Below are 19,803 nucleotides of genomic sequence, written 5' to 3'. Positions count from 1 at the left end.
GGCCTTCCTGGCCACGAGGGCACACTGCTGGTCATGGAGAGCTTGGTGTCCACCAGGACTCCCAGGTCCTTCTGGGATACATGGGAATATGATGTTTTACTATGTTTTCAATTGATCTCTTCACTGAGGACCGGTCTGGTCTCTTCATGAATAAAGTAACAATTATTCCTTGGGAATTAACATATATTGGTGCCCATTAATGCAATTTTTCCTTTATAATCAAATTATCAATATATTCACTGATAAATAAGAATTTACATTAGATAGTATAATTATTAATAAGTGTTAAGAATATTCTAAAGATTCTTAATAGCTTATATGTGATAGCTTATCCATGTCAGTACATTTGTCAAGTGACAATTCTAATGGTGATGTTTCTATTTATAATTAAATCAGCTGAAGTCTGTGAAAATGTACAAGCCTCAGAAAGCCGCAGACTGGCTTCTTTAACTGTCTACATGAAGATATCAGAAGTATTTTTAAAATATAAGAATAGGAACTGCAACAACACAAGCAAGGCTAATACTAGAAAGACAGCAAGAAAGAAAAAGAGAAAAGACAGCCAGAAAGAAATAAATACAGAAAGAGAAAGGAAGAGAGAAAAAAAGGGAGACAGATAAATTGGGGCAGGATATACTTAGGTAGGATTTTTTTTGTTGTTGTTGTTAAAGTCCAATCCAGCAATGAAGTTTCTGGTTTTGATGCTTGGGCAGTGCATTTTCAAATCTCACTGGACATTGTTGCACACTAATAAAGATAAGATCAGAATAGGGGAAAAAAAAAGCCAAAAAAAGTGCCTTACCCCTAGTTTGCCAACATGGAAAATAGATGTTGGTTATCATTCTAGTTGCTGTCATTTCTAAAAATCAAATGCTATTACTAAAAATAAAATAACTGAGAACATCCTGTTGAAAATCCAAGTGTTTGCCTCTTTCAGAATATTGTGACTAAGTCCTAATTTGATGGAAATGATTTCTCTTTGCTACTTTGCACACGTGTTAATGCACGGAAAGAATGCCCCAATACCACCCTTTTTTACTGTAAGAGTGATCTAACATTGGAACAGGTTTCCCAGAAAGGTTGTGGAGTCTCCATCCCTGGAGGTATTCCAAACCTGACTGGATGCAGCCCTGAGCAACCTGCTGTAGTTGACTTTGCTGTAAGCATGGGAGCTGGACTAGACGATCTCTAGAGGTCCCTTGCAACCTCTACTATCCTTTGACTCTATGAATCAAAGAACGACCGTGGGCATACGTACATCCTTCTGTACAAGATTTGCTTTTCTGTTTTGGACAACCTTCTTAATAATTTCTTGCCAGTTGATGTGCCTTTTTCTTTTTCAATTATCAGACTGAAATTCAATTGTATTGCTCAATACAACTGCACTGTATCAAACATAGGCCTGAAAATTTCTTGCCTGTAGGAGGTGGTGGAAAAACTTTTTTGTATCCAGCAACTTCTCAATGGATCATATAGTACAAATCAGCGTCTCAACTTGTTGGGGACTGTATGTGTGCGTTGGGGAGTAGGGGAGAGCTTGCCAAGCTCCCTGTTCATGAAAGAGAAAAACTGAACTAAAAATATGCTGCCCAGAAAAATATTAAAGCTGAAAAGTTGATAATAATGATTAACCACAGATGATGAAGGCTAACAATCAACTGTTCTACCAGAGAGCAGTGCCAAAGAAAATCTATGAGGGAAAAGTCATGCACCTGTAGAGAAGAAAGGTCATCATTTAAGGGTGTATTTGCTGGCAATTAGTAGGTGGATTCACAGCAAGAGTTTTGAAACTCTTCTGACTAAAAATGCCAGATGCCTAGCAGGGATGATATTCTAGTGCCTTGTGTTTCCAAAAAGGTAATGATGTACTGACAGCCTAAAGTTCTATCTAAGTAATTTATTTACATAATTGTTCTCACAGTACTGCCAAAGACAGCTTATTTCTGAGACTAGTGAATTCTATTACTCTGAAAGACCTGTATTCACTCTACTGCTTTCCAGAGCCATTGTAGAAGTACCGTATTTAAGACAAAAGATGTGTAGGAAGAAAGTGAGGAAGGGTTTCCAAACAACACTGAAAAATCTGTACAATTCCATGGAATTATTTTTAAATATAGAAATAAATCTCTTCTTTATGGAGAACATTTAATTAAATGATCACAGGAAATATAAGGCTTTTCTCATTCCTCCTTTGAGTTCATTACAGAAGCACAAACACACCTCTCCACCCTTAAGTCTACGATTCCTCTGGTAGCTTTCCAAAACAGCAAAACACAAAGCACTAATAGAGATTTCTGAACCTCCAACTAATTACAAAATGCTGTGCACATAAAATCAAAGTGCATTGCAGAAAACACAGCGCTGTTCACAAAGGATGTTTCACATCTTTAACCCTCCGCGAAATAAATATTCTTCCTCTCACACTGAACTGCACAGGAATAGGCAAGAATTTCCTTATAGTTTTTCATTTTTCTTACAGACTGACTCAAAAAATGCCCAGCCAAATAAACAACACTGAAAAGAGCAAATAATTTCTTACATCTACTGCAGCTGGGTTGTTGCATCTAGCAAAAAACCACCAGCCAAAACTGCACCTGTCTGCATTACCGATGTTCAGGTTAATACAAAGCCTGTGTGTTAAGGACACTCCTCCCAGAACAGCTTAAGTTCCAAGATGAGGTTTATCTAACATGGAGTAAGCCACTCAGCTACCAAGGTCAGTACGTTTTTCTGAGTGCTGAAAGCCCTGGGCACAACGTCCGAACCCTAGTGGAGGGTGTCCCTGCCCATGGCAGGGAGATGGAACTAGATGGGCTTTAAGGTCCCTTCCAACCCAAACCAGCCTGGGATTCTGTGATTCTATGCAGTGCAACTGCAGTGAGCATGCTTAGCAAGTCCAACTCTAACCTCGAGTTGTTTCATATTACACGAGAAGAGTAACTTTCTGATAATGCAATGTCTTTGCGACTTCAATAAACAGCTATGTCTGTACTTGGGACAACTAATTTTACCTAAGAAGGAGCCAAGTGACAACAGAACGGGTTGTATTGTGGGCTAGATGCCCAAGTAAGTGCCAAGGGCAAGCTTACATAGGCCAAGCTGAGACCTGTGCTACTTCAGTGCTGCAGTTACCGGCCGCCTAACCACAGGCTAGCCTATACTTGCTGCAACCACACATTCTTTTTACAGGATAGACACAGGCACTGCCTTCCTCCAGAAAGACACACAGATATTTCTATATCGTATTGTAAGGTGAAAAATCTAAAATGTTGGTAACTCCTGTAACTTACTCCCTGTTTCCACAGTAATTTAATTTCCAAAAGTAGCTCAGTAAGAATGAGGGCTCAGAGACTACATTACTCCTCTGGATCAGGTTGTTTATCCTATGGTCAGTAAGATGAACAGTTAGCCATCTGAGAAGGATTTTTGTTAAACTTGAAGGTTTTTCACTGAACTGCCTTCCACAAATAGGAAAGCATTGCAAAATGTCCATTCTTTCCAGGACGTTGGACTTACTGCTCCTGCACAAAGTGCTGTGAATTTCACATGTATTTGCAGACCTTAATGCTGGCTGTTTTCTGTCCTGCAGCTGAGCTATGCAATCAGGGAATTCTGATAGAGGTCTCTCTGGAAAAAATGGTGCCAACTGTTGCTTGGTCCAACAAGGAGAGATTCATACCCAGTTTCATTAATCATGTCCCCAGATACAGTAATTGTCCCTCCTAACTGCTAACTGCAGCAGGGCCAACAATCCATTCCAGGAATATTTAATCTACTACAACTTAGGCCTTGCAAAGCAAGACGACCTGTAAGCTGAAAAGCCTCCAGCACCCCAAAGAAAGATTCACACAGGCATTTAGAAAATCTAAGTTCCTGTCTCTTATTTGTTGCAAGAAACACTACATTTATTATGAAGTTACTTGACCTACTCTCACTTGGGGAATGCTGTGGCACCTCCCGTGTCTTTATTTCAACATATTGCATGTTGCTTATAATATTAATTGTGTACTTTATAATATGGAACAACAGACTCCTGCATACTGGAGTCAGAGTTAGGCTGGGGAAGCAGAGTACTGGCTCTACCATACATTGAAGTGTGCTCCTCCTCTGCTGCTGCCTTATGCAGGTGATTTGTTCGGAAGTCACATTACAATTTTAGTACTGCTACAGATGTTAGACTTCTTCACTTCTTTGGTATTATTACAGCAATTGTCAATAGTAATGGATCAATTACACAGTCACAAAAGCTGTGAGACAGCCAGTTATGTCCTGTTTTCTATTCTAAACATGACTACGAGGTTCTTAAGAAGACTGTTCAGGAATCTCCTACCCTAGGTTAAAAAGTCTGGCAAAAAATATCAGAGACCTCTCACAGCCCCGTGCATGGCAATATTACAGTTGCAACCTACAGAAACAGCCTTTGCTACTCGGATTAGCTCTTAGCTCTCAAATGCAGGCGTGCCTCCTGTTGGCCAGCAGAGACGGCCCGTAGCATTTCGTTCAAAAAAGACCAAACGCCCATAATGACCTGCTTGGCACCACAGCATATGCGATTTTAAAAACCCAAAGGGGATTTTCAAAATAAATAAAACAAAATAAATTTAAAACCCCCCACAGTACTCTGACATCACAAAGGCATGTCAAAAAGCTTCATCAGTGGTTATTTGCAAAAATCTTTAAAAGCTTCCAAGCATTGCAGTAAGTTAATTATTCACTGCCTCTGAACACAATTCTGATGTAAACCCCTTTTTAGCTGTATGCCAGACAAATCTAGAAATTCATTGTCACATTTCCTGCAACCCTCCTTGGCAGAAACGAACTGAGCTCCATGCTTAGTTGCCAAACAGTCATTTCCAGCTGGGGGAGATGAGCAAGGGCATTTTTATAGTGAGTTTACATTGCTAGTCCCTGCAATTTCTTTTCTGCCAGTTCTCAAACTTAGGGTGGAAAATGAGCCATCTAGATATTGCCTGTGCCATCAATAAATCAGACTATGGGCCAGACTGTGCAGTGCAAAAAGCACAGCAGGGCATTTTTCTGTTCAGGCTGTAGCAGCCAGCAAGGTTTTACTCTGCGAGGACAGAACAGTGATAAATCTTCCTCTGCATCTCCATACACCGCTCCTTCTAGTACATCTTTTGAGCCCCTGTATCCTTCCATAAATGTGCACCTATTTATGGAACAGGATCGGGGGATCAGAAAGGAACCTCTGAGGAAGTGTTGCCTTTTTGTGACTGCCTGTACCCTCCCAAACAAGATGCACAATGGCACTTGGGCACACAGAGAAGTGCTGGCACATCTTCCCTGGAGGACCCATTTCTTACTGACATCATCTCCAACTACTTCCATTTCCAAGAAGCTCCTGAACAACAAGCAGATTCTTCCTTTTCCTTTCGAAAGCTGACAAAACCAAATCAGTAAGAAAGAAAATTAACTCTTTCCAGAATGACAAAACTGAGTAAGGAAACATTTAAAGATAAGCTGTCGTACTGGTTTTCTGAAATGCTGCCCTTCTTGCACATATTCAGTCTGCAGTTCTACAGGCTTTACCAACTAAATGAAGAGGAGGACAAAGAAGGAAACAAATTCCGTAAGCAGAGAGCTTCCAGACCTGCATATTCCTCCTGGCTGGGTGTGCTGCTCCACCCCAGCAGCTGCAGCCAGGAATGGCTGTGGGGAGCCAGCAGCTGCTGCCAGGCTGAAAGGCAGCCTGTGACCCACCGAAAGAATTCCTCCCCTCTCACCCAAACGCTCTGCACCTCCTCGCAGTTGCTAGCAACAGTGTGCACACTTACTCAGCGTTTTTGCCTTAGATAGGTTACACTGGAAAAGCAAAAGCAGCAGTGAAGGGTCAGGGCAGGATAACTGTACTTGAACACTGATGACTCCAGAGGGATTCGTCGCATTCTTCTCAGCTGCCAAGGTTCAGGAGCGCTCAGGTTACTGGGAGGAAGTTCACAAAGTTCCGTTAGGAAGGATGGGTTTTTCCCAAAGAGCCACACCACTTCTGAAAACTTTAGTAATGCAAAGGGATACTGTCCTGCTTTGTGTAATACGGAGCTCAAGCACCATAGGTGCGGGGTGGTGCTGGGCACAGTGAGTTGGAGGCTTGATTAAGTACAGCACAGCTGCAGAGTGTTGTGCATGTATTAGTTTCAAAGTAAAACACAGTCAGCAGAGCAGGGAGACCAGCCCTTGTGTAAATGGCACAACTGTTTTGAAGCTTAATTTGCTCTTGTCCTGAAGCAAGAACAGAGCCAAAGAGAGTAAAAATAGCTAAACACGTTATTAGCACGATGACAATTATGACTAAGCTCATACCAGATATCCCCACTCTCTTCCCACACCCATCTCTGTTATGTTCTGAGCTCTTGATAGTAAAGGAGAAGGTATGCAAAAGACTTGATCACTGCTCAGGTCAGAGACCACCACCTTGAACGTCGTTCTGCACGCACAGGTAATGTATTATAATGTAACTCCCCAAAATTAAGGGTTATGACAACTAAAGATGGGCACAAGATGTCACCCCTGTTCAGCAAGAGCACTGAGCACTTGCTTAACTTTCAGCGTGTACACATATATTCAAAGATGATGGGAACAATCACATGCAAAGATATCCAAGTGTTGCTGCAGGAGCTATAAAAGCACATAATTCTAATGCTCTTTGTTTTCAGATGCAGCTAGATGGTGCTGTACAGTTTGAAAATGTATTAATGATTTTTTATTAATTACTTTTGTTAAGGAATTTTTTTAAAGTTCTTATACATATATTTAGAGGAAGGAGGTAAAAGAATAAAAAAATATAAACGAAGCAAAAATATTGTTGTGAAGTGTTTTTACAAATATTCTCACTAATGTTTTTACAATTCTACTCATCAGACATCCATTTTCATTTTGTTCTCAATCTCTCTTTTGCAAAAGCCTGCTACATGGTAGTATGTACATTCATCCTACATTTGGTCTTTCTGCGTGCACAAGATGAAGTTACTAAGGTTCCAGTGGTGCAACTATAGAGAAATTTCACTGACACATAGTTTGTACATGGGAAGAAAAGTACAATCATATTGTTGTTGTTAGAATTCTGTATTAGTATAAAGACCCACATCAAACTGCATTTTCTGTATATGAAGGAAAAAAAAGCACTTTCAATACAATTCTAATAACCTTTAATTTGGTGAGTGATTGCAATAATGTCTATTATTACTATTTGAAAAGTGATGTTTTTGGTAAAATGCAATTAAAAATTATTTGTTCTGAAACAAAAGCATGGAAAAAGAGCACCTCAAATTCTCAATCATTACAAACATTAAAGACCTTTTCTTCCATTAATTTTACTGAGATAGCACGTTTAAAAAACCCCCAAACCCAACATATTTAGCAAAACAAACATTCAAAGGCTGCAGAGAGGCCTGTTAGTTTGAGGTTTCCTCATGATTGCCGCATCTAAAAGATGACAAATCTTTTGTGAGCACATCTCCCTTCTGGTAAATCTGCTCTGCTCTTCCAGATCTCTGTTTCAGGCCTACAGGTTTTAAAGATGTACATGTCCCTTTCTTTGCTACCCACAAAGTCTGCCAGAGGTCACTGAGATGCTCCAGTCTGTTTCCATCACTCTCAGTCATTCTCCTCCAGACTTGGAAGAAAAAAGTGCATCACTTCATTGTGGTTAGTCAACCTACGACATATTCTCGGCTACTCCTCCTCAGAGGGCATCTAAGCGTGAGGATTTTCCTTAGGCTTCTTTTTGCATTTTACACAAGTTACTAACATTTAAAAACATTACAGCAACTTATGGTTCTCTAATAAATGATCAGAAAGTTCGGCCAATTGGTGTCATTAGTAACAAACATGCTGCAAAGAAATGTCATACTGTATTTCTAAATACAGTATAAACACGTTACCCTAAAATAACCACAAATTATGGTACAATCCCAAAGGCAAAAGGACTGAAGGCATGAAATAATAATTCCACAGAATTATTATTTCCAGAGAGGACAGAAGTAAGGATGGGTAACCTGGGAGGAATACAGACACGTTGTCCAAGCGCGCAGGAAGGACACAGAAAGCTGAAGCCCAGCTGGAACTGAATCTGGTCAGGGGAGTCAAAGACAAGAAGAAGGTCTTCTGTAAGTACCTAGGTGACAACAGGGAGGCCAGGGAAAATGTGGGCCCACTGCTTTTCCTATGAGGAAAGGCTGAGAGCGCTGGGACTGTTCAGCCTGCAGGTGAGAAGGCTCAGGGGGATGTCATCAGTGTCTGTAAATACCTGCAGGGAGGGTGCAAAGAGCACGGAGCCAGGCTCTTCCCAGTGGTGCCCAGGGACGGGACCAGAGGCGATGGGCACACACTGGCACACAGGAGGTTCCCTCTGAACTTCAGGAAACACTTTGTCACTGTGAGGGTGGCTGAGCACTGGCACAGGCTGCCCTGGGAGGTGGTGGAGTCTCCATCCTTGGAGATATTCAAGAGCCATCTGGACATGCTGGTCCTGGGCAACCGTTTCTGGGTGGCTCTGCTTGAGCAGGGGGTTGGAGACCTCCAGAGGTCCCTGCCCACCTCAACCAGTCTGCAATTCTGTGATTTTGTGAAAGTTACCATTTTTAAAGGTACTTAGAACTATAACTGCAGCATTTACAAGGCCACCAATAATGGTGTTATTCTTGATAAAACGTATTTTTGTTCACACTGTTCCTGTGAAAAATAGGTTATTTTTTTTTCAGGAAGCTGATTAATATGCCATGAAAAACACAACATCACCACTGGAGTTGTCCGTAACAGAAGAAACACAATTGTTAAAACTTTTTATTTCCTTAAGGCAGTGTAAACAAAGTTACATATCTGTTTTGTACAGTATGAGTCACTATATAGACCTGAAACTTAAGAAACTGAACAATAAACAAAACGTCTACAAAGAACCATCTCTGAAAGTCTTCAAATCAGAGCTATTCTTGTAAGATGTGAAAGTGATTTTATTTTAATTCAAAGGCAAAGGGTGCAAGTTTTAGAATTGGGATCGGAGTCAAGAACAACTCCATGTGTTCTGCCTTTATCTGCAGTGACGCATGAACATGGTCTACTATGCAAACCAATTTAAACTGAGAATTAATCAGTGATAGTTGCTCTAGATTTATAAACAGACGCAGAACGGAATTTGGTCCTTACACCACTATTACAGCTCGTAAGAAAGACTCCAGGTCTGTAACTCCTGACAGATGGCCATTTTGTGTTCCGTTCAAGGGTAGTTTAGAGAAAAAAAATGAAAAGTTCTATTTATATTAGCTTTGGTTACCCTTGGATACTCTTGCACCTGGTAAAACTTTGGACGCATTGAACTAAAGGCTCTTGAAAAATAAAAGAGTATCCTTGGTGTTACCTGTCGCAGTAACTCCTCCTGACGCATCCTAATTCGCTCCCTCTCCATCTGGATTCTCTGGAGCCTCAACTTCTGCTGCTGCTGCTGCTGTGTGGTCAGTGCACTGGGCAAGTTCAACAGCCCTGGCTGCGGAGTCTGGGGAGGACGACTCTGCTGCGACATGGCTGTGCTGGGTGTTATTTGGTGCTGGTGATTCATGACTGTGGGAAAGAAAATAAATGGTGGCTGGTTCAGTGGAATTGTATTTTAGGATAACAGAGGGCCTAGGACACATGTTGCTCACTTACAGCACAGAGCTATTAGAATTACTGTATTTCAAATGACTGAGATAACTACTCCATCTGGCAAGATCTGGTACTAGCAATTGCTTAATAAGTTATTTTTAATTTTTCCTATGTGTATAAAACATGAATACTTATAATACAGCAAGTATTTCTATTCATCCTGGTATGTTCAAATATTTACCTTACGATATGTAGTAAATTACATGCAAGTTTTTTTTAATTGAAAATTCCTCTACAGACATGTGCTTATAATATGCAGTAAGCTAGTAAAAATGTTTTCAATCTTAACATTTTCTTTATTGATAGATCTAAATTAATTATTGTAAGAATAATTACCAGCATAAATAAAGAGCACTGTGTGTTTTCCACCACTATGAAAGAGATACACGCTTTTTTTCAATGACACGCAGATGAGAGATGCGCCAGCTAAGAAGCAAACCTGGTAGGAGGTCCTGTTCCCTGGCAGGCTGCAGCCTTCCTGTATTATCATGCACAAGTCACAATCTCTGTGTACTCATTTATAAATGAGGGTTAATGTTACTCTTACATCTCGCAGAAGTGTTTTAAACACTCCTTACCTCACAAGCACTCACACATTACAGTAGTGAAAAGCAGCTTGAGAACTGTAACTGAAGAAAAAAAGTCCATCTAATGAGATCCAGCGACAAGCTGGACTGTCAGAAGTTACAAAAGCAATGCAATAAAAAGACACCAGAAACTATCACAAGGTACATCTTTCCATAACAGCCTTAATGTACTTTCGCTTACTTTTCAAAGCAGATGAAATGCAAGGAAAAGATAATGAAATTGAATCTGTACCAGATTCATAAATAAAAAAGCAAAGTAGTGATATTCACAGCTAACTTCTCTTTATAGATGTCTGTTTCTTTTGAACAAACACTGCCCTTTTTTCCAGATGGCCTCAGCCATTCCCTGTGTCAGGATGCAGCCAGTGTGAAGTTAGCTGAGTTCACAGTGTGGGAATTACTATCAATAGCAAAACAGTAGCAGCAAGTTACTAATACATTATACCAGTTTCATTATCAAACTCAGCAAAAATCTTTATCAATCTTGTACTGAAAGAACGGCTCAAATTCACTGCTGCTTTAAACAGTCACATTAGGCAAGAATCGAGTTTAATGAGTTCTTAAATGCAAGTCTGTATAAAATTTATCCAAAAAAAGATGCCAAGTTCAGGCCTGGCATAACTCAGGAGTTACATAAATCAGGTAAGGCTGAATTTACAATTCATGGTTTCATTTGCAAATGAAAAAAAAAATCTAATACATTAGAGATTAAGGTGTCTGATTTTAGACCTGATTTAACACAAGAGGGATTTGTAACTCTCACGTGAGATCTGGATATGCAAGCATCATATTGTACAGTTAATTTCTTACAAAGAAAACCAAAACAGTCTTTTGCACATTTGATTAGCAACTGAAACCTTATCTGTTAGGGTATTCAGATTTGGAAATGACCAGTAATTCCTCACCTTTGCTACGACAGTCAAAAGGTTTGTCTGGGGAATAACTCCATAGATGGCAGGTGAGAAACAGGACCTTTTGTAAGCAAACCTGATTTAAATCCATGTAAATCAGCTAAACCCTTTTGCTTGCAGACAGAAGGCTGCTGCTCAGACAGTTAATGTTGCTTAGACTGTTAATGCTACTTAAACCAACATAATATTTTCTGGTCAAATTTAGAAACTATAAATCAGGGCAGAATTCTCTGTCGGATGGGCATTTTTACTCAGCTGTTATGAAAGAAACTGCAAGTCTTTGTGCAGCTCCACAGTCACTCTGGCAATCATGCCACAAAGCTAAAACGAATCATTTGGCACCTTCGATGGCAGGTATCACTTGGCCATGGAAACAGAACCACCCCTTCTCTCTAGAAATGTTTCCCTCTTAGTGCTAGGCTTGGAAAAAACAGGAGGAAAATGAGACAGAGAGGGGAAACTGCGTAGCCTCTGCTTGTACCTCCTTTTTATTTTTGACTAAAACATATCAGTTCCCAGCAATGCAACCTAATACCTTTCCTGAACCGCAGAGCGAACAGTCCCTTCTTTTCCTTCTCCACTCTCGTATTTCCAGTAAAAAACATATACAGTACCTAAAGCCAGTCTGGATTCTAAGTGGTAGCCATGTGCTGCTTTAAAAAGTCATTGACATTTTTGCAAGGATTCTTTCACTAATGCGAAAACACCATAATTAACAAAGCTCTTATCTTTTAACAAGAACACCCCAGATACTAAAATACTCTCTAGAAGAGATACAGTCCAAAGGACTAAGATTTGTATCTTCCTTTTTACCTTTCACTCTTTGTTCTTACCATATGACACTGAAATCTCAACTCGGTTCTATGCTTCTCAGACCTGAACATATTTATGCTGCCTGCATGTCTGCCCTCGAAGGATACAGTACAGCAAGCACTGTTAAATGTGTGCATTGAAAGAAATGGGTTGATGATTTTACAGCCTGGATCAAATATATGATATACAATGCAAAATGCTGAACTTAGCTCACTCTGCCAGTTCCAAGTTAATTTTTTTTTTTTTTTTTGAAAGGTTGATTTTATGCTAGCCAGCTTTCTGCAAATCAGGTACTGTCTTGTCTTTCTGCAACTGGAGTAAGGCAGGTACACAGGCATTTGGCCAGCATAAACTTTGCTCCGCTTCACTTGACAGCAATATTTACATGTGCTCACATCAGATCTGAATCAGATTTTTCCTTCTGAGTGATCCAGTATCACACAGGTCCAGCATGTACGGACTACGGAACCCTTTGAGAGTGCAGCTGTACGATATTTTAGCTTCAGTGGCAAATCCAGCTGAAGAAATAATCCCAGTTAAAAGCAGCCCTGCAGTAATATAACCTTTTCACGGATTCAGTTTATGTGTGGTCCGCAAACAGCTGTATCCACACAAATGACATCATGCTTCCACATGAAACCAGAGTGTTGCTGTTTATCACCTCTTCCACACCCAGCTGCTTGTTCCTGCCCACACGCTACCCCTTCACTGAGCTGGCAAAAGCATTTTTGTGGCCACAGAGCAAACTAAAAATTGCCTGGGGATAATAAGAAGATAATTTCTGGCTAGATCAGGTCCCAGCAAAAGTAACTGGGTAGCCATGAAAATGCTTATGTGCAACCAATGTAGGAGTCCAGGTGGGAAAAATAAGCTGGTTGCAGAAAAGACGGACCAAAGCCAGCCACCGATCAGAAACTCTTCAGTGGTAAAAACCCAGAAAGGTTAGCAAGCTGCAGTGCTGAGAGGAGAAAAGGAGTAATGAGAGCTGGGTGCAGAAATCAAACCACTTTCATAATGGGAAAACAATATATGGAACCACATTTTCATATGCAGTGAATCTAATCTTACATCAAAATAAGTAAGAAATATTTAAAGTATAATTATATACATTATATCAGTGCAAATCTGGTGTTAAATTGCCAGGACTATAAGCACTGAGGCAGGAATTTAACTCTTCTCGTACGCATAAGCATATGCTTACATTTTTGGCATGTCAATGGTTGAGTGAATAGAACAACCATGCTAAGAATCCAGGCTGGCTGAAGGATTATCACAATATAATGAGTTCTCCATAACAAAACTGCTTTCGTCTAAGCAGCACATAGAACCAGGCAAAGTTAAGTAAAGATTAATAGCGTGTACGGTGTGTCTGGGATACCCTCAGGGCTAGGGCATGAGCTGTAGTACTATTTGTCATGGCTATTTGTTGCCTTTGCTATATAAAATACTTCCTTCTTCTTTATCAGCTGATTTGTACCCATGATGTATCACAGCTGAAATTACACAGGCAAGAAGGCAAAGAACAAGACAATGTGAAAATGCTGAGGAATATTTCTCCCTGAGCTATGGTCCCAAATAACCCTCCAAGTCATTTCTTCTCATGGGGACAGACAGAATATTTTGGTCCAATGAACTCTGTATCTTGGAGTAAATTACTTTTCTTTCAAGCAAAACTATTCGTTGTTACATACCATCAAGGAACCACAGGAAGCTCAGTACAATGAGTAAAGTAAGCATTCCCACACCATGACATTAGGAGTATGGAAATTATATCACACTGAATCTCCTACAAGTCAAATACGCTGTAAGTAGGCGACCATATTTCTAAGAAACAACAAAAATCCATTCTACTTCCAAAAAAGTATTATTTACGTCATCTGGGTTTGATAAAGCTATAGCTACAGCAAAGTTTTACAAGTTTCAGTGCAGGAGATGCACAGAAGGCAAAGGGGTAGGTAGGAGCCATCCGCAGCCAACTCCACCACCTGCATTATTTGGCTCTGCTCCTCTGTCAGTCAGTGCCTTTCTCCTCAGAGGTCTGTAGGTCTAAATCTTTGGCCACAGGTCCACAGAAAAATAGATCTGTTCAAAACTACCAGTAATTGGAATGGCTTTTAAAGAACCATTGATTTGGGTCATAGAGACAAACTTACTGAAGGTCATTTGAACCCGCTGACACCACATTTTTCCCCAGCATACGCTGCTTCAAGAAAAAATGGGATTCGGTTAACTCTCCATTCAGTTTGAACACCAGACATCTACTTTCATAATAGCCCAAAGTGGACAGACTCAGAAGCATTAAGTGTAGATGAGTCATGTATCTGTGCTTTCAAACAAGTACAGATGGTTTGTCAAGGTATCTGGACAGAGTATGTTTAAGATAAAGTGTAACAAGTAAATTAAGCATTAAATTGGTATGGTGATAAAGTCAATTTTCTTTTTTTAATATAATTTGAAACCAGTTTATAAATATGCAAATGCTAAGGCCCAAGTTTTGGTCCTAGCAACTGCATAATAGCACCATTCCACTTGAATTATTCTTGAGTGCAATCACGATAATGTCCCATAAGCAAATTTAGGACATATATGGTCTACTTTTGTGAAGTCAAATCTAGTTTTTGGGTGTGTGCATGCACACATGTAATGCACATTAAGTTAATCTAACATAGCTCAAACCAAATATTAACTGGAAATAAAAATAGTATAAAACATGAGACTGTTAGGCGATTCTTTTCTTCATATTTGTTATAGAAAACAAACCAAACCCAAAAACCAGGGCATTCTGCAGCACTTCCCACAACAACTGCTGCATTCAGCTGCTCTAAAAATATATCCTAAGGGTCAAAATGTTACATGTACAGTAATAAAACAGCTGACTCTGGGAACTAGTTAAAGAGCATTTAAATCATGCCAGATTTTGAAGTACTCTGGCACTGGTTCCACTGAAAGGCATTCAAATTATTATGAGCAAGCCTTCAGTTAATGTGTTAAGTTTTAGGGCTTTTCTATACCAGCAGTTCACACAGGACGGCACATGGAACGTGTCCTCTGCAAAGCAGCCTGTCCAAATGGTCCTCCAGACTTTTGAAAAGCACTGCCCATCACCGTCCTGAAACGCAGCACATCGTCTCCAGTTGGCAACACTCCCACAGGAACCACAAGGCCGGACACGCTGTGCACGGACGATGAAGCGCCTGCTCCTTCCCCCCCCCCAGTTAACAGCCACCCTGCAGCCACTGCCACTTTCCTCAGCACAGTTCTTGGCTCACGTCGGGTGCTTTGGGCGCAGTCGGACATCGGGGAAGCTTCTAGCAGCTTCTCACAGAAGCCACCCTTGTAGCCCCCTTGCTAACAAAACCTTTGCCCGCAAACCCAATACAAAACGCCATACAGTTTGTGCACTATTAAATACCCACAGGCAGCAGATAAATCCTTCATACGTGTCATGTTTCCCCGCTTGCTCAGCTCCCTGTCACCCGCCTTATCGTGCGGGAAACCATCTGACTCACTGGCCTCACGCTGATAGAAACTCTGGGGGTTCTGTGTGAACATGCACGCAGGCTTGCTTGCCTGCAACTGGGGTGTCACACTAAGCAACGCATCTTTGAGGACGAGAGGGGTGCAGAATGTACTCCTGAGGAGGCACAGCACAAGAAAAAAAGTCCAAAGAGCTCTTGCCTGCAGAAGAGCACTGCTGCTGCAGCTGTGCTAGGCAATGCTCTGCAAACACAGAATCAGCAATATAAAGATCTTACTTTGTATACAGAACTGACCGCAGAAGATGACAAAATGGTGGGAAGATTTTATTATCTGTGGGAAAAGTACAAAAATGAATGGGACAGTATTACTGGGAATAATCCCCCAAAGTAACGCAGATGTAGTAGATACACTACAGAGACAGCAATTTATGGGTAATCTTACATACATGAAGAGTCCCTGGTTCAAGACAGGAAACATTCATAGAAAGCATGATTGTGGCTCTCAGGAAAACAATATAACTGATAGCAAAATGGCTTCAGTACCACAGAAAATGTAACTGAAACATCCAGGAAAACGAAGAAAACAGTAACAGCCAGTAGTGCTGAGTAAGTGTATCAGCTCCAGCTAAAGGAGCTGTGAATTAAAGAGACAGGCTGACTGAGAACGTAGTTCGGTAAGCACAAGAAGAAAGACAGTGGTGAAAATTCCCAGACTGTACACTTTAAAATCTCTGGTGCCAGAGACAGTGGCATCTCACAGTGTTGTGTAAACGTAGTTATTGTCAGTATCAGTCGTTTTCAGTGAAGAAGTCCGGAATTGCACAAGCAAGTCGAGTACTTCTGATATTAAGCAACCCAAAGACACTGTATGGGCTCCTGATTTACCCAGGACAAAAGTTCTTCCTGTTTATGGTGCTAAGAATAGCATCCAGCATTGATATCCTCCAGATAAGCCAGCAGTGAAATACAGAGAATTTTCAAAGTATTAACTATACGGTTTGTTCAGAGTGCAGATTAGTTTTATTACTTATGTAGATCAGTACTAGCTGCATCGAACAGGCGTGGATTAGGGCCCTGCCAGTTTGGGACTAGAGGCAGCTTTACTGCCTGTAGGTGGTGCAAAGCTCACACTAATAAATCCTTCTGGTCCTTGTGGAAAGCCTGCAGGCATATCTAAACCATCTTTGCAACATGCTTTCAGAATCAAGTTTTCTGGAGAGTATAGCACGGAGATGCCAGTGTGTCAGAAGCACGCAGATGTCATTTCATCCCCCAGTTCAGTCTCCTGGAACCCACAGACTGCAGCACAGAGGCACCCACTTCATTTTGTGGAAGTATATTAGCACCAGCTTTAAGAGGATCATTATCAGACCTGGACTAGATCTTCATACAGTTTCAGATTTGGGATTCTCTGCATAATGCTTTCAAGGTAAAGACAGACAACTATACTACTGGAATGCAGACAGGCTCATACTGAAAACTGCAGCTTCCTACAGCAACAGCTGTTATCTCTGAGAAATCCTGACTGGAGAAAATCAGAAGACCTAATGAAATGTCCACATCAACAAACATAAAGAAAGTCTACCAATGATAAATGATCTTTCCATGTTCCCTGCAAACCTAGCGGCAGCTGGAATACTTGAGACAAGTGATGCACAGAAAGGAAATGTGGTGATGTTACCCAAAGCCAGAGGCATGAAGACAGGCACTGACAGTACTAATGTGAAACCCACAGCACTTGTAATCCTCCTAAATGAACTATCGGCCCAGAAATCATGCAATTTGGCAGAGCAGTTAAAGCTACTGAAGGATGCTTCAGAAACCCTGATGCGGTAGTGCTGCACAAGCTGCAACCAAAAGCATTTGCCATTGGAGTTCCGCAGACGGGGAAAAGGGACCTCCTGGTGAACTGAACACTAGGAAGGCAGCTGGCTTCGAGGCTTTAAGACGTTTGGCAGAAATCTGCACGTGCCATACAGTGTGTGTGAGTACACAAAGCAGATCCAACAATCTGGGGCTTACTAGGCATAGGTGGTTCAATATAGTGCAAATGTGCAGTAAGTTCATCCACAGTTTTTGAAAACTGCAGTTGTCCTGCTGCGGTGGACTGGGCCCCCTAGCCAGCAACTAAGCCCCCACACTAGCAGGCACTCTATTCTTCCACCTGCCAGCAGGATGGGGCAGGGAATTGGAAGATCAAAAGCGAGAAAAACTTGTGGGCTGAGATAAAAGACAGTTTAATAAGAGAGGCAAAGCTGTGCACACAGGCAAAGCAAAATAAAGAATTTATTCACAACTTCCCATCAGGAGGCAGATGTTTAGCCGCTTCCTGGAAAGCAGGTACTCGGCACATGTAAGGGTTATGTGGGAAGATAAATGCTGTAACCATGAACATCTCCCCTTCCTCCTCCTTTCCTTGACCTTTTATTGCTGAGCATGGCATTATATGGTATGGAATATCCCCCTAGGTAATTCACATCGGCTGTCTCGGCAGTGTCACGTCACTGGCAAAAACCAGAAAGCCTCGACACTCTGCAAGCTCTTCTCAGGCATAGCCAAAACACTGTTGTGTTATCAACACTGTTTTAATCACAAATCCAAAACACAGCACCCAGGGGCTGCTATGAAATTAACTCCATGCCAGCCTGGGAATAAACCAAAACACACCAGCAAGTGATTTGTGTTTTGCTACATATGAAAAATAACTTCATCCCATACCAATCTTACTGCAGAAAACATCCTTACACATTGTAAAATCAAAGGATCTGCTCATATAGGTCCTGTGTACACTTCTCCCTATTTCACGACAGAAAATATGATTGTTTCCTTCCACTATGGCAAAAAATATGGAAGTTTCAAATGTATGTAGTCCTGGAATGATATATATAACTGGGCCTTCCACAAAATACATTAAAACCAAGGTTCAGATTTACTGGAAATCTTCTCTGTGACATGTTTTTTGCTGAAAATCATTATATATTTTTACCTATAGTTGCAAAAATGACAATGAAGTTTACAAATCTGCACCAATTAAAACACTGCCCTAGACAGGACAATTCCAAAAGTAAGTCTCAAAAGAGTATCTGATTCTTGCTATTATGAACCTCTAGTTTGTAGATCAATTTATAATTGAGTGTACTTTTACAGGTAATTAATTACCTGCATCTTTCTAGACATTTTCTTTACAGAATCAACACCATTCAAATCTGTGGTCATATCTGTCTCTCATATAATTGTGCCAACACTTATGATCACTTAAAACGACTTCCCTCTTTTTTCTCTACTAATCTCACCCGCTGTGTTTTCTACACACAACACTATCTAATGTCAGGTAGGTTTTATCCTGCAATGCTATCTACTTGGGCAAAAACCAGCATCCGGGCAGAACTCCAGTCTCCTCAAAAGGAGTGTGGAAAAGTATGATGATATGGTTATTACAGGACCAAGACTTCTCACTGCTTTTGCATTTCCACTGTGCGAGTTCTTCAAACAACAAGGAGAAAAAAAAAAATGGAATAAACTGTAAGTTGCTTCTCTTAAGGGTAGAGCTACAAAGATATTCAAGGGGAAAACAGAAAAATATAGTACCTGGAATACCTTTAAGCATGTTTGATATGTCTGATATTGCCTAAATTAATAGTGAATCTTTAAATAAACTAGTTGGAATGAAAAGAATCCAAACAATGGAAAAATTACCCCTGTGGCATATACAAAAGCTTAGTTTGAGAAAAGTCTACCTAACTGCTTTTCCTGAACCAGAGCTGAACTCCCGTGGAGAACAGTCTGGTAACACTGTTTTTGAATATAGCTGATAACCCTTTGTCACTAAAGGTTTGAATGAGCCCAGTGAAGGCAAAGGAAAGTCTTGGGTCAACTCTACTGAGCAACTTAACAATAGAATGACATTCTACAAATCTCCATTCCTTATGATATAATCATATGGCACATTTCCTGTGCTATTTATGCAATTTTATTAATGCCTACTATTATTTATATTTGAATTCTGAATTTGTATTTCAATGCTATGATGGACATAATGGAGTTTGGGTTACAAAAGAAAAACCTGCAGTTCATGCTCCAACTAGACTACCCAATATGAATACTGGTTTCAGTACAATGACTGTCATCTAATAACTCAGTGACACTTTAACAACTCTTTCCAGCCTGTGGTCTGGGGAGCCTTAGGACCTCTGGACTGTTTTTGAGAGGTCAAAAGGTAACTAAGGAAAATCAACTGGTCTTCAGCAAGCTTAAATTCACTAGGCAGGGTTTGGCACTCCAGAGAAAAATTTCTAAGTTCAGGCAGGGTTTGGCACTCCCAGGGTAACATTTCTAAGGTTCTGCAAAGGAAAAATA

At 40.6% G+C, this 19,803-nt stretch overlaps 1 protein-coding gene across 1 annotated transcript in view; it reads right to left on the bottom strand.

Moving 5' to 3' along the window:
• Positions 1 to 19,803, bottom strand: part of WWTR1 (WW domain containing transcription regulator 1) — an 85,489-nt gene that overhangs the window by 7,754 nt on the left and 57,932 nt on the right. The window contains exon 3 of the mRNA XM_075761815.1: positions 9,374 to 9,573. Coding sequence (XP_075617930.1) covers positions 9,374 to 9,573 — 200 coding nt within the window. The remainder of the gene's footprint in view (positions 1 to 9,373; positions 9,574 to 19,803) is intronic.

This window comes from Balearica regulorum, chromosome 9 (genome assembly GCF_011004875.1).
Source record: "Balearica regulorum gibbericeps isolate bBalReg1 chromosome 9, bBalReg1.pri, whole genome shotgun sequence".
In the NCBI taxonomy this organism is placed as follows: Eukaryota; Metazoa; Chordata; class Aves; order Gruiformes; family Gruidae; genus Balearica; species Balearica regulorum.
The sequence above is the reverse complement of the archived record's forward strand: the minus strand, read 5'-3'. Positions and strand labels throughout refer to the sequence as shown.